This window comes from Xiphias gladius, chromosome 15, assembly GCF_016859285.1.
Source record: "Xiphias gladius isolate SHS-SW01 ecotype Sanya breed wild chromosome 15, ASM1685928v1, whole genome shotgun sequence".
NCBI lineage: Eukaryota > Metazoa > Chordata > Actinopteri > Istiophoriformes > Xiphiidae > Xiphias > Xiphias gladius.
In genome coordinates this window covers 29,139,352-29,155,617 of record NC_053414.1, presented here as the reverse complement: position 1 = coordinate 29,155,617, position 16,266 = coordinate 29,139,352, and the positions used below count along the sequence as shown (strand labels likewise).

At 41.3% G+C, this 16,266-nt stretch overlaps 1 protein-coding gene across 3 annotated transcripts; it reads right to left on the bottom strand.

Moving 5' to 3' along the window:
• Positions 1–297: 297 nt before the first annotated feature.
• LOC120800445 (rho GDP-dissociation inhibitor 1-like) lies at positions 298–15,870 on the bottom strand. 3 transcript variants are annotated; one of them, XM_040146550.1, is made up of 6 exons: positions 15,726–15,870; positions 11,041–11,241; positions 9,292–9,375; positions 4,751–4,827; positions 3,848–3,911; positions 298–2,323 (listed from the first exon to the last, which is right to left on the bottom strand). In XM_040146550.1, the coding sequence occupies exons 2-6, from the start codon at positions 11,237–11,239 to the stop codon at positions 2,124–2,126; spliced, it is 624 nt and encodes a 207-aa protein (XP_040002484.1). In that variant the 5' UTR covers positions 11,240–11,241; positions 15,726–15,870; the 3' UTR covers positions 298–2,123. The 3 variants fall into 3 exon arrangements, with proteins under 3 accessions (XP_040002484.1, XP_040002485.1, XP_040002486.1); XM_040146551.1 differs by having other exon boundaries at positions 11,047–11,241; XM_040146552.1 differs by having other exon boundaries at positions 11,053–11,241.
• Positions 15,871–16,266: the final 396 nt, after the last annotated feature.

Genomic DNA, 16,266 nt, shown 5'->3' with positions numbered 1-16,266 from the left:
GCAAAAGTGAAAATAAGTGATTTCCTGTATGAATGACTAGAAATTGTTAAATGTTTTAAAAACAATATATGTATGCAAGACTCCAATTAAGTATTGCACCTCCATAAGCAGTATGAGCAGTACTCCTCATCAAGAATTAAATTATTTGTATGCGTGAAACTGCTGAAATCTCCCCTTATCAACACAATTACACACACTTAAATAAACTGTAAAACTACAGTGAAAAAATACACAGTATTTGGCAAGGGTTAAATCAGCTCTACTTATCTGCAAAACATCACAATGTTCGAGGCCAAGTTGAGCAAAATCTTTATTGACCGAGAAGAGCAATCACAAATGATGATAGAATATACAACCCCACCAGCATGCCAGCGTTTTCATAGAAACTGTACAATGTGAAGGAATGTATGGAGCAGGAATACACAGTTATCATTATCAGAAGAAAAAAAAAAAAAGTATTACATCCATATGTTCTGGTACAGTACAAGTTGATTTCAATTTAATGTGACCGGTCAGTTGTGTTTTAAAACTCTGCTCCCTGATAAAATATTGAGCACGTGTTTCTCTAGTAGTGTCGCTTGACCCTTCATGTCACTGAGGTCTCTTTCGGAGAGGGCCACTGGGTAAAAAGGCTGAAGGCCTGGTCAGTATTTTTCCCTTCACTGCCAGTGTCTGTCTGTGGGTGAGGCCAGACACCGTCGAGGTCTCCGGCAGCAGCAGACGGTGCCTGGCTCAGCCTCCTTCTGTGCTTTCTCTGGTACTACTCCACACTTGGGATCTCCTGACTGTGGGCTACGAGTTATGAAGCTATCTGAACAAGCGGGGTGGGGGGGGTGGGGGGTGGCTTTGTAGGGGAATGATGTACATTAAGGCAAAGGAGGAACAAGAAATAAAAAAAAGTCTAAATTAGTAATGTTGGTCGCTGTTTATCTCCACATGATCATAGTTAGTGCTAAGGCCTCATGGCTAAAAGGAACAAGAGTGCCAATAATGATTTTCACTGGGTTTGGTTTCGATTCTCTGATTCTTGACATTCAGTCCCCTCCAATTACAAGGTTGGTTTATTTTTTTTTGGGGGGGCAGTGGGTGTGTGCAGAGCTGTATCTGAGTAACCTGTATAAACAGTCTCCCCTACAACAGGGCTACAGATTAGTTGGTAGCGAGAGTAAGCCCTTGATATACAGAATACTTGATAGAAAGCGCTGCTCGTACACACAAGGCATGCTAAACAGACATGAGTAAGCTTAGACATTAGTCGATACATAAGGCAGCTTTTTTTTTTCTTTTTTTTTTTTATCCTTATACTTTTGACTCCCTTGTTCACTTTGGCCCCAGTCCCCCTCTAAAGGGGAGTGGGTGAACACATTTAGGGAAGAGAGGGAGGCGCTGAAGAGCAGCTCTGAATGAATTGTTTTTACAAGGCAGGTACTGGTAATTATATCAAAAGACAGCAAGCAAGTAGTCAAGCAAAGGAATGCTGAATGTAGCAAGGGGGGCAGGTGGATGTGGTGGGGCCTGCTATGAACACAACAGCTGATTAACAGTGATGTGAATACAGTCACATTACACAACCATTGATACAATTATATAAAAAAGGCAAACAAAAGTTGATTGTACAGTTGCTTTTCCACATGTACTTGATACTGAGAGGAAGACACCATTCTGGAAAGTTGGAAGGTGGGGTTAATCTCTTCAAGCAGCAAAAAAAGGGGAAAAAAGAAAAGGGCTCGGGTGTGAAAGAGTAAGGTGCTACGTGGCACAGCTCATTGGGGGGGTGGGGGGTTGGTTGGACTGAGGGAGGATGGTAGGTTGGTGAGCAGTGGTGGCTCGTGTGCGACCAATGAAACTTCGGGCAGGTAGGGACATGTTGGACGGACTGGGTGGGGTGGGGGGGGTTGCTGCTACTGCTGCTGCTACCAATGCTGACAGAGAGGCTGGAAGGACGCCGGGGTGTTAGGACAGCGAAGTGGGAACTAAGGCATGAGAGCAATGAAATGCACGACAAAGTAAAAACAAAGAAGGCAGAAATGGCGGACACAGGGTGGGGATGAGAGGAGCGGCTGAGGAACGCACGGGGCTGAGGGATTTTGATTCCCTCGACCTCCCAAACACAAAGGCCTCTTTTAGTCTTTCCAGTCTTTCTTGATGTTGAGGTTCCACTCCCAGGACAGGTGGTCGTGCTTGTCGTCGTCAGTAAACTTGGATTTGATGACATAGTTGCCACGGGCCAGCACGCCTTTAGGAGCCTCCTCCATCGTGGTCAGGAAGTCATATTCAGCGGGACGAGGCCCGTAACTGCCCACCATGTAGTCTGATGTATCGACTGTTAACAGATGAAAAAGGACGTTAAGAAACTGCTTTTGTGTACACCAGGGGTCAGTGCTTAGTTTGAACCATGGGCCAGTTTTCAGCCTTGCTTATTGTGCACCAACATTTTACAAGTGCGGTGAAAACACAAACCTATATTTTTTCCAAGGTTTTTTTTGGTTTGGTTTATTTCTTTGAATTCATTTAAGAATAAAATTGATTTATAAAAAGGTTTTAGGACTTTGCGAGTGCAGATATTATAGTTACCTTACTGAGTGAGAGCTAACAAAGTCACAGCAACTCATTTTAATACTCATTTGCTAAAAAATGATTCATAAGCATGAACATAATGTGTTCCAGAGGTGTAACGGATGGTGTACATTATATCCTTACACTCTATCCACTCAGCGAGCACTTTATTAGGAACACCACACTAATACTGGGTAGCTCCTCCTTTTGCTCTCAAAACAGTGTCAGTTCTTCGTGGCCTGGATTCCACAAGATTGCATCACATCATCTCTGCAGATTTGTCAGCTCCAACCAGTCTGGCTGTTCTCCTCTGACCTTTCTCATCAACAAGCGTCTCCATCCACAGAGCTGCTGCTCACTGGATGTTTTTTGTTTTTGGCACCATTCTGAAGAAGCTCTAGAGACTACTTTGTTGGAAAACCAGCCTGTCTGGCGCCAATAATCACGCCATTCTGATGCTCGATGTGAACATTAACTGAAGCTCCTGATCTGTATCTGCAGGATTTTATGCACTGCGCTGCTGCAACATGATTGGCTGATAGGATGAATAAGCAGGTGTACAGGTGCTCCTAATACAGTGCTTGGTGAGTGTTCTCAGTATATCTTCATTTTTCTGAACCCATGTGCTGAGTCCCTGACATCTCAACTCAAAATTTCCTTCTTATAGATTTGTGTTTCACTGATTTTTTAAATTTAATTTCCATGTTTAACCTGTGACTTTTTGCAGTAAAGACGAAAATCACATCAAAAGGATCTGACAAAATATTGCAAGTATTTTTTGATAATTAAAAGGCAGATCTAAAGGGTCAGAAATGAGGAAATGACAAATTTAGCATCTAAACTGACTGATGTTGACATTTGCAGGGAGGTTTTTAAGCTGTTCAATGTGCTACAGCTAATAATCAGCTAACTAGCCTGCAAAACTGAGACTGGTAGCACACCCTGTTTCTTTGGTAGCTCATTCAGCAAGCCAAAGTGCAACATAAGACAGGTGTCCATGCTTGTAGAGACATTAGCTAGAAAGCTAATGTTGGTTGTTGTTCAAAGTCCGACTGTTTCTGTGTCTGGCATTTAGTCCGTGTCACCACCAGCCAAGGACAGAACAGTAGATTGTAGCTGGACTTTAATGAGAAGTTGTTTCCATTATTTCCAGGTGGTCAACTGATACTCAATATTTAACTGGGCAACCATTTGGCCAGAGCTAATTTCCAGACATTGCAGCAAAAAAAAGGTAATGATTTGCTAAATATTGAGCTAATTTCAAAAGGGTCAAGAGAAATTGTTCACTCACTCTTCATTCCTTTCCTGTATGTCTGCTGCACATACTTCAGACCTGAAACAATCTCTCTGTTCACCTGAGGAGACACAAACACTGTTAAAGACACATCCCAAAATGGCACGTTCTACATTTTGGTAATAACCAGAAGAAATTTAGAAAGACTTGAGAAAAAAATGTCCATGAATTATAACTGAGATTGAAAAAAAATATTCAACTAGTATCCTGATTTGTATTTCATCCGTTTCTTTCATTGAGCTGTCACAAAATAACTAAACGGTGAATTTTCTTTTTTCTCTACCACTCGACTCCTGCTCCAGAAAAATATTTGCTGTGAGCAGAGCGGGATTATATGATGAGACTGGATACTTCCTGGGATTTTTTAATGTAGTATGATCGCTTAATTGTCTTCTAATGGTCTTAAAATCTGCATAAGGACTGGGATACTACTTGCAGAGCTTTTGCAACTGCTGCCTCTACGTTTTTGTCATGGGGCTCATTCCAGACTCAGCTACAGTTTACTGTGGGAAATATCGTCCCTTTATTCGTATAAAAGCGTTCGGTCTCAAAGCATCAAGTTAAATTTAGGGTCTCTTTGCTGTACTTTACATGTATTACAAACTGTAATGTCATGGCCATATTACCAATTGTGCCTCCAACATTAAAACAGCAATTTGCTAACAAGTGGATTATGTGCTAGAATTTTTTGAAAAAGACACATATTGACTTTGACTTCTGTTCATTGACCCAAATATCAGAGATCTGAAAACATTATTATTACTGTTAAATTGAATCAACTCTGACTGATGTATTGGGACAGAGACATTTTCATAATGGCAGCAAATAACAAGGACAAATACTCCTATTCCATGCAAACAGCTATTGCCTGTTTATAACAGCAGCTACAGCAGCCCTCACCTTAAAGCTGATCTTTATTTTGTATTCAACTCCCTCCTTCAGAACAAAGGCCTGCTTCTTAAAGGCTTCCAGGTCTCCTGTTAGAAAGCAAAAAAGGAAAAAAAAAAAAAGCTGAAAAAGTTATTCTGATGACAGATGGAACGTCTTCAAGAACCTCAAGCAAGTCCAGCTGCCTTCGTATAGCACTAAGAAATACCATGACCAGGATGACTGTGAATCTCCACAGACAACAAAAGCACGGGCATCGATATTATCTTCATTGTCGATAGTCACAGTGATGCTATCATTAGGAGAACTCCAGATAAAATGCAGCAATACCAAGTCAATATTTTGTTAGTTTTTTTTGCCATTTAACTCCTTAACGCTGAGCATAAAGATAAAAAAGCTCTTTATCCATCCTTGGTTTACTTGGGAAACATTATCACAGAGATGAATGAACTGCCAGTTATTAGCAACAGGAAATCCCTCGTCATTAAGTAACACAAACTGCTTTAAAGGAACACTTGGGCTGAGTGATGTTTTAATATCATCATTTTATCAACAATGTGTGGCGAACGTCACTGATGTGAAGAACGTTCATGTGAGAGCTCTCGTCTACTGTAAGTGTGTGAGTGTAACTGGGCTTTATCACCATAGAAACCCAGGCAAACAAACACACAGTAATCTGATAAATAAAATCAAAAATAGTAAGCTTTTCAACCTGGTATTTGTAATATTACGTGTTAAATCATTCTCAAAACCAACAGGGTTTTACCTGATGCTCTATCTTTAGTCGTTTTTTCCGGAGTCAATTAGGATTGACTACAACGTACTATAATCAATATTTCTTGTTCAAGATCATGACGTGAAACATTAATATTGCGCGGCTCTGGCAACCTGCAACATTTTGTGAAACATTAATGTCCATCTTCTCATCAGACTCTGTGTAAAATGACCACCTAACAGATTTTCCAAAATGTCAGAGTGCCCCTTTAACCAAGCACATACTGTATATGTATACCTGCTCACCTGCACACACTCACACACACAAACTTCCGCTGCTGCATGCACATACACAACAAGTGCCTTTCTAGCTTTCATATTTACCTTAATCTCCTTAATTTATCACCCTATAAAAGTAGTCCCAATGTTTGTTTGTTTTTTTGTTAGCTTGTGACCCCTTAAAAAGCATTTCCTGTGTCACAGGGTGCATATTCAAAGGGGTTTTCATAGTGTGACAATGTGGGCCTCCATTCAAACAATATGAAGACGAGTGCGCCGCCCACGCAACGCCTCACTATAGTAACAATATACATGCATATATTGCCTCGGAGCCAAGACAGTTAGCTGTGGGTTACAACTTGAGCGCAATTTTCTTTTGGCCTCTGTTTGTTTACAATTTGGCAAACTGGCACAACTAAAAGTATACAAATCTAGCAACTAGCAGTTCCTGTTTGCAGTATACCCATGGACGTACAGACAACTATCACTGGATTACTGGATTCAGTTTTTTTCTATAATTTCTATGGGGATTTATGGACGTTTAGTAATTTATTGGAAACAATATCGTCAGACAGAGTAAGTCACGCTGAATCTAAAAATAATAAAAAATGTGTTGTGTTCAGATTTGACTGAGTTATGCTTCTGAGAAGAAGTGTAATTTTTGACATAAATTGTGGTAATCTGGCGCTGAGGGTTTTAAAGTAGTATAAATGTCTCCATAAGCTGTGTCACAGGCACTGCTGCTGCTGGAACTGCTGGACGCGTTAGGGGGGATTCAGACCAAAAACAGCCCTGTGTTAAAACAGCGCAAGGGGCTGCGTCTGTGGGGTGTGTTGTTTTACTGGTGAGACATGGAAATATGCTCCAGTCCACAGTGAGTAACAGATGCTTAAAAGGGTTAGCAGACGGCAAAACACTGCACAGCAGTTAGTAATACTCACACATAGGATTTTATAACTAGAAAGTTATCGCAGTGGCAACTACGACAATTGCAACGTAAACAGGAGAAATATGGCATTGAGGTTTTAAGTAATTTGGCCAGTGCAGCACCATGCTGACAGACATTGTTAATGCGTTGCAGCAAGAATTGAGCCTGGTTCAACTTTTTAGCCAGACGACCCCGCATTGTTCTGCCAGAACCGACCTTCACACCCTTGCTGTGTCAATGAACTGGCTCCATTTGAATGAATAACGGGGCTGCGTTTTTTCACACGGGGCTAAAGTTGGTCTGAAAACCGGCCTTTATACATGGGCCAAATGAGCAGTCAAACTGAAATAATTAACTTCCCAATGTTTTTAGGACATCTGCATGCCCCTGTCCCTTTCACCTCATGCAACAACTTTGCCTCACATCTCTCCCTCCATGCCCGCCTTCAACTCCCTAAACCTCTGTGCTGAAACATTTCCACTAACACTATCGGCGAATGCCTACGGATTTAAACTATTTAGTATTTACAATAACAAAAATAAATACATGATACTATACACATTATAATAATACATTTATAAGCCTGAGTTTTCTTTCTATTGAATAAATCCACAGGCCTCTATAATTATCTAGCAGTCCTCTGGGTGCAGGCCACCATGTTTAGAGTCACTGCTCTGTTGTCCCCAGACCTCTAAACACAGGCTCTTGACTTGAGCGTAAGCTTTCATCACATTAACTGAGCCGGAATGTGTTGTCCTCTTACTGTGGCTACTTCTCTTAAACTGGTGCGTGAGTTTCATAATAATCCAACATCAGATGGGTTTTTATACAGAAGCTGCATTGATTCCTTCACTGGAACTGATCTAACTCACTGACTAAGTTTGTAGGACTTATCCTCAGCAGGCTTTTACTGCAACTTCACAAAACAAAGATGCATCACTGTTTCCACTAAATTATTGCCGCTGCTGCAATGTCATGAAGTCACAATTACAAAACTCTGCAAAGGGCTTTTAATTTGTAACAATGATAACGGGAAGGGGAGATACGTGGCGACACCCGGCCGAGGCGATTGTAAAGAGAGATAAAAAAGAGAAAAGGAAAGAGAAGAAAGAGAAAGGTAGATTTAACTAGCTAAGATTACGTGAGATAGATTTTTATCACCTATTGATATTCAATCTGCCAGCAAACTATGTGCGCGCACCACCGAGGTACAACACAAACCTTCATAGTCGGACTGGCCATCGGGCATACCGGGACCAATCCCGGTCGGCCGCTGTTTCGTTTTGCTTTTTTTTGTTTTTTTTAAATTAGTGGAACTGCACCTTTAAAGGACAAATCCAGAAAGTCAGAAACATTTTCAGATACTGGGTCATTTTAATCTGCATTCTGACTGCAGGAACCTAGTTTCAGTTTCATCCTACTTTGTGATAGCCAAGGAACTATCTGGTTAGAATTGTCAGAACTGGACAAGCAGAAGCCTGACAACTGCTACAACTTGTGTATAGTATTCATTCAGATTATAAACAACTGCTCCTTGCTCAATATTTGAACTTGGGTGACATTTTTATTTCTACTGATGTTTAAGTATCAGTTATGTACTGTAGCTTCCAAACTTGCGTGCCAAGTAGAACATAAGACAGAGTGGGTGTACTGAGGCAGAAAAAGAAACAGCAGGTCATTACTTCTTTGAAGAAAAAGTGTTTACATCTTTCCACCTCTGCAGGTCTCTTGTCCAACATCAATTCAATCCTCACAATAATACTACAGTATCTTAGAAACATTTTAATTACGCAGCTTGTTTTTAAATTACTTTTTGTAGTATAGTTTTATAGCTGAATATCATCATCATTACGGGATATTTGGGACTTTATTGGGATAAAATTACTCTCAGGAACATTCAAAAACCCACAATCACTCAAATTCTGAACTGTTTAAATTGTATTCACTGTGTGGGTAGTCATTATTTTAAGCTGAAAAAGATGAAGAATCAGGAGTGATGCAGGGGAAGGGAGACACAGGACAGAATGTTCTGGATGGAATCAAATCTAGGCCAGCTGGGGCAGGAGCAGCTCCAGAGGCGGAGGTCTTAGCTGCTAGATCGTCACTGGGATTATTGTAAGTACATTTTTGCAGCTATCAGCTAAACAGAAAAAAAGAACTCAGTTTATACACCTCCTGTATAACTCTGTAGGCAATCAGTGAATCATATGCAGCATGCTCAGATCAGATTCAAACCTTTTTAGACTGATCTCTAAGTAGTGCAAGATGAAAATAAAACTAAGCAGACTCTGTGCTGAGGTCAATAGTGATGCTATATTTGACTGGGACAAATATAGTTACTGGCGTTTTGGGAAACGAGTTGAATAAGCAGGAAGAAAACATTTCGGTGTTGAAATGGTGTGTGGAGCATGTGCTGGAATGACATGCTGTCGATTTTGGCCATTCCACTTGGCCTCAAGTCTCAGTTCGACTAGGAAGTTTTGGATCCATCAAAAGCTGTTTGTGATCTCTTTTAGTTTGATATATCCACTATCTGTCAAAATGATCTGAGGGCAAATATTTAAGTAAAGTAAAGCAAACAAGGATTTTTTTTCTATTTCTGATGCATACAGCAGCCCGAACAGGGACTCACCTTGCAGGTCCAGGACCAGGGGGTTTGGGGCGCTTTCACAGATTAGAGTCATTCGGGTCACCTGGACATTGGGAGCACTGGGATCTGAGACAGGATCAAAGAAACAGATGGTTCAATGCAGACAACCAAGATGTTCTCAGACATGCTTTCCCAGACGTGAAATTTTACACACTGCATTTTGTTACCATGTAGATTTTTGCAGACAAGACTTATTTTTTCCTTAAAGTCATTTTATGTAAACTGCTATTAACTCGAGAAATCGTAACACCAGGATGGCACTCAAACGTGTGTTTGTGTGTGCAATTAATGTAGAGGTATTGGGTGTGACAACACTTGTGTAGACGCACGTAGACAATTTAGACCAGGCTCCAAACATTTGCACATGCCTGCACATGACGCGTGTCCTTTAACAAAGCAGGTGTCCAAGTGCGAGGGCTCAGGAGAGCTGAAATCAGAACAACTCTGCTGTAGTTGGGACAGACTCTGCATTAATTAGATTTCAGTTTATTCGCAGTCCCATAGAAGCAAGGTTTTATCTTCACTGAGAGACGGAATACTGATAATCAGGGGTTCAACATACTAAAAAATATTGGGTTGCAGGTTAATTTGAATGTATGTTGACTGAAGAAACACAACTCCCTCTGGCAGTTTGATCTAGCCTATGACATGATCTGAAAAGGCCATACAAAAACCAATATCAATACACAATTATTTGACAAGCCTTGAACTAGTTTGCCTCCCAAACTCTAGCTACAACAGTCTTGAGAGTGCAATTTGCAAATCGTGAGAGCTGTGCTTAATATTACAACTTACATGACTGACTGTGTGTTAATAAGCTGTAGGGGTTAGGACGGTTAAGATGGTGCCGACTGATGTTGTCTAACCATAACGCAAATCATCTCCAGCAGATTTACTCAGCTTTGGCTAATTGACATGATTTCTGTGTAGAATTAGGGAAATCTTGGCTGTTGCAAGTGTTGGTTGTCTCTTTTAACTGTTCATAAAAGACTAACAGACTGGCAAGTCTTTGTCTACAGTAATGGTCAAGGTGATGCAGCTGAGTAGCTGTGTGACACACAGCTGGGGGACAGAGCTGTTGGAATCTCTCAGTTAAACTTGTTCTTGTAAGCACATCATGTCATTGCTTTAAGCTTAATCACCTTAAAACCTCTGAATCTGGACCACCAATATTCAGGGCTGTGAAGCAACCACACCCAGATCTCCAAACTGTCGGCAGTCGAATTGCATTGTGGGGAATGCAATGCTGAATCAGTGGAGGACTCTTTTAACTTAAATAAGTGTTGTCTGATATCAAAACACTGGAAGATGAGACTTACCAGCAGTAGCAATCAATATCAAGAATCAAGCTTAATCTATAGAAAATAATCTCAGAGTCAGAAAAATTACAATTACATTTTCCCCAAATCGTTCAGCCCCACTCTGATTTATTAGATTACACAGCACTATAAATGCAACTGATACCTCAAAGCCCAATCTATGCCACTTCATAAGGCTAAAGGCCAAAACTACTAACTAAACTGCCACCCCTATTGTTTTCTATGAACAACCCCCAAACCGGCTGCAGCCTCGTGACACTAAGCAAAGCAGAGAAAGTTTTATACAGACAAATTAATTTAGAATTTATGCACCTATGCGACTTAAAGTGAGCCAGCTATTGATTTCACAACCACTAATTTCCTGTTTCTTACTTTCTCATGTTTTCCCTCTCTCTCAAATATACACACTCACACACACCATTACCAGCCTCAGTGACCCCAGAGCCAAGCAGGGCTTCCTTATATTTGCGTAGGCTCTCATCATCCTTATCCAGCTCGTGGATCTCTTTCACAGTCTTTTGAGCTGGTGCCTTGTAGTTCACTGGCTCTGGCTCCTCATTTTCAGCGGCGATGGCTGCTAGCTGCTCCGGAGTCACCTCATCCTCAGCCATGTCTGGAGACAGATCGGGTGCAGGGGGAGGAAAAACAGTGGGCATTAATGGCATAAGGGGAGGGAATTTTAGCAGGCAGGGTTGAGGAAGAAAAAGAGGAATAAAAAAATAAATTTTCAAACGCACAGCATGCAGTGAATTCATCTTGTACTCCCTAATAGACACTTGCCTCTTGGGGGGAAAGGTTGTAAATCACTGGACAAACAGATGACCACAACAATCATACCAGCGAGGCAGGCTGATGGCAAAGTGTCCAGCCTCCTGGATCTGTAGCTGCTTTGTTAGGTTGTACTGATAACGCAGCAGCAGCAGCAGCAGCAGCAGCAGCATTTCTCTTGACGCTGCTGGTGATGACCTAACTCTGCTGTGTGATATCATCTGATCACATTTCTCTGAAATAACTTCACCACCAGGAGAGTCACGAATGAGGCGTCATGCATCACATGATACAAAGCCTATCCCTTTGGGTGTGTGTGTGTGTGTGTGTGTGGGGGGCTTCACAGGTCCAGACATTGTTTAGGTCAGAGAAAAAGGACTATGTTCTATGGCATGGGGAAGATTACCCCAAAGGGATGTTAAAAAAAAATTCAAAAAAATTTAATCAATTTCAAAGTTAGGTGTTTCACTATCAATACCTTGTAGAGAGGCTACTGCTCCTTCCATGCAACAAGCTCATATCACACTGCTTTCAAACTAATGGTGTGTATTTCTCTTTTTCCAGAGATGTGCCTATGAGATCTTCAGCCTGGAAAATGCCATTTTGTGAAGAACAATCTTCAGTACAGATTATTCTCGTGCACATAAAGCACCAGCTAAGGAAGCCATACAAGAAAGGAAGGGATGAAGAAAGGAAGACTCAAAGAAAAATGATCTGAAAATTAACATTAATGCAAAGACAGCGGGCTTTGAGTTTAATTTTGATGGCAGCAAAGCTTGTTTGTTCATTCTGCATTTCCCTATGGTATGGTCATCTCTTCTTAAGGAGGTTGGTGTTGGAAAAAATTCCCCTGCAGAAACATAACGAGTAACAAAAGCAGGAAGAGCACTGTTTATGCCAAAAGACTTACGATCACATTAAGGCCACCCCCCCCACAGCTCTAACCAGGCGCAAGAGGCCCCGGATCACTGGTTGAGGCACAAGCAATGCACAATGCACATCTGAATCATTATGATTTTTGTCCATTCCCCTCAGTATTACATTCTCCTGCAACATCTTAATGATTATTGTTAATCATGTAAGTGCAGCAATTCTAATACTGTAAATACTTATAGCAACATTTTGAGCTCTGCTACTCCAGGAGGAAACTCAAGGGTGATTCTGTGTAAAATACTAATTGCCAGTAATGTGGAAAAACCAGGAGAATTAATCAAGGGTGTAAACTCTTTTTTGGCAGTTGCAATGACTCTGCAGAGACCAGATACACCAGAAGATATTGGACATACACCAGAAACCCTTAGCCAATTAATCGATTACTCGATCGATATAAAACAAATCTGCATCTGTTTTCGACCAAAATCGTACCTACTCTTAGTTCGATTGGTCGCGGAGGGGGAAAAAAACAAACAAAAAAACTGCATATTATCTCTAGAATAACTAAATGGGCCACAGTGCACTGAATGCATGCTACCTGGTAGCCTTATTAGCCTAACTGATTTATAAATAAACATAAAAACCTAGTGTTTGCAGCATATTAAACATTTTTTTAACCTAATTATTTTATACTGAAATGATAACGACAGACTCAGAGCCGACCAGCGTGCACCTGCCCATATTCATATGAGTTCCGAAAATAGAACTATATCAACGGGTGATCCCAGCACAAGAACTATTGAGGAATATACACTCAAAGCCTCAAGTGAAAGTTGACTGAGCATCCTAATGCAGACAAGGCAGCCTACCATTTTTGGATGATGTGGCATGTTGGTTGTTGAGCTGTGATTTGAAAACTGCTGTTTGCAAAGATTACACTCGACCTTTTGGTCATCCATATTAACAATATGCAGCCACACCAACGACTTCTTTGACATGGTTTAAATGAGTTTGCAGCCGACTCAGAGTAAACGTTCAGTAAATGTTAAATAAGTTAGACCTAGCGGTCTTCATTAGGTTGGGAGAGTACAAAATTGTGAAAACGAGGGGGCTGTTTTCACAACACCCTAACCCCCCCCCTTTTTTTTTCCACAGGCAGTCTGTCCCTCCCACAACCAAAAATAATGGATTAATCCTGGAAGTCTATTGATGTAGTGCTTTTCAGCTTATGAAAGTGACACTGGTGATTGTCCAACCAATGAGAATTTCGAGCAACAAATCAACCAGTCGACTGGAAGACCAAATCCCTACAGTACCCAGCCACTAATAATGCTTTAATACCTATTTGCGATCAGTTTACATTACAGTAACCACTGAGGGATTTAAATGCTTTTTGCAGCCACCCTCAAACACAATGCTAAGTAAACTGTAGCGACCAGATACCGATCCCCCGTTGGGTTTGAAGTGAGATTCAATGGGCATACCTTTTCCCAGGTCTCTTCTCTGACCTGCCCAAACTAGCAGTCATTAGAGGAATGTCTTTAAGCAGCAAAGGAGCGAACTCTACCGAATGAGTAGCTTTAGTCTGTAGTCATAAACATGCCTGAGCAGGGGCCAAAAAGCTGCTCAAAATTTCCCCCTTTTGTACCTTAGTATTCCTCCACTATACGCACAAATTTTCCCACCTGAAGGAACCTTTAACAAGTGATAATTCAGGGCTTGGAAAGCATCAGTAAAATGTTTTTATGCTCAAATTTAACCTTAGCTGGTTGCACAGGTTGTCTATGATCAAATCTCCCTTTAAATGATAATCTAAGCCATGCTTTTCTGATAAATATGTACATACAGTTATATATATGGCATGTTCCCTTGTACTTCTGGATAATGAGAATTTGACTTCAAATGTCAACCTGTATGGAATAACTGTGTAGGCCCAGTGGAAGATGGATCATATAACAAAACAGTGCAGCAAAGGAGTCCAGACTCTATATTGAACATTCCTTTGATCTCAAAATGCACTCCACTGTTGTGCATAACTAAATTCAACATGTCCGCAAGAGCCAAAATTTAGATCAAGGGTGTTTGTAATGACAGGAGAAGTGCTGGCGGGTGGGGGATGGGGTGAGGAGGGGGGATTCAGAGTGAATGCATTATGTAACTGCTGGCATTAAACGGTCTGTCACTGTGGTTAAAAAAAAAAAAAAAAAAAATCAGGTGGAAAGGCTAACTGTACATGGATAAGTGGCAGTACCGTAGTCTTAATGAGAGATGTTTATGATTCATTATGTTTTCTTTGATTTACACCACTTGATCTTGCTCTTCTTGCTCATCCTATTCTGACTCATCATGTGTGCTTTGTTTCTACAGTTCAAAAGGTTCAAAGGGACAAGACTTAAGAGGTAGTTGACCGAAAGTAATACAAGAGGCCTTAGGAAGTGCTGTCACACAAAACATCAACAGTATGACATTTCAGGATTGCACCCGAATCCAATGTGACAGGCCCACCCCACCCAGCTGGAAGAGAGGAAGCCGCCTTTGGCGAGCAAACTGCTAACTGAACAAGACAGGAAGCTAGGAAGTTCATATTCACTAAGACAGACGGAGTGCACAGGAGGCTGGACTGACTGACTCGGTGTCTCCCTGAAGTGCACCTCTTCTGTCTGCCTGGGGTTCTTCTGAGTAAATCTGTTTTAGTATTAAACAATAACAAACTGCAGGGCAACAGCAATACCTGCCCAGTCTCTTTCATGAATACTCGTCAAGTTCACAGAATTATAGGGAAAATATGTAAACAACAGTCCATGAGGAAATATCATGTTTGCCCAATGTGACAAAGGTCTAACTTATCTGTTTCTGGCACATCAAAATCACAGCTTCCAGAAATCAGTGTAACTAACTAACCAATGTTTCCTGTAAAGGAATACGCCGCGATGACATGATTATGGCCTCTTGGAAATGCTACTGAAAATATGTATTGTCCTCAAGTCAAGATTGCTGTCAAGAGGCTAACCGCAGCTACCATAGCGGTAAAACAGTTACTTACAGTCATGACTGTGGGAAATAGCTAACGGTACCATGGTAGACTGGCATCTTTTCAGAAAACCGGCTAACATACTGCTTTTGACAGCAAGCCAGGGTAGCGGCAGCGCACTGTTAGCTACAAAAGTGAGCGTGCCTGAGCGATTAAATGGATTTATACTAAACAATGGGTCTGAACTTTTCTTGGCGCCGACCCTCTCACACAGGGTGGGACTGAAGAGAGAGACAAGTGGCTAGCTGGTTCGCTGGGAACAATTCAGCCAAGCTAACCAGAGCCGGTGGCTAACATTAGCCTGACAACTTATCATCAGCTGACGGAGGCAAGCAGAGAAATCAAGAGAGTTTCAGTGGCGTGCGCCGGTTAGGGTTACTCTAGATATGGTGCTATTACCTGACCATCAATCTTAGGAGACTTACCTTTATATTAAATGCAGTAGTGATTTCAGGTGCCTTTGCAGTAAGTGCGTTCGTTGCTTTGCGCTCCTGTGCAAGTATGGCGAACAAGGGAACGGCGCCGCCCCGTGCGCTGCCCGCGCAACGTTTCCCGGAAACAGGTCCGCGCACGCTGCACGCAGGTGACGTTTTGTTCCGTGCGCCATCGAAAATCACGTTTCGTTCATGGTTTGTGTTGATTTTTTTTTTTTTTTTTTTTTTGCAATCACCCTCATGCGAGGGATAAACACAGATTTTCTTTTTGTCCTCAATTATTTGTTGTTCTCACTAACATTTGACCCAATTAGGCCGCCAGGATACCTATAACTAAAATCCAAAATAAATGTCTAATGTCGGTCAGGCATCTGTTTGAAAACTTGTTCATTTTCAGAGATCAGGTAACTTTTGTTGATACAGCCTTACTTGGCATGACCTGCAGCTAATAGTGACTAATGTTAACAAGCTTAAGATATATATGGCTGTGTAACTGACATTACATTTCTTTACTTGTGCCCCAGTATGTTTT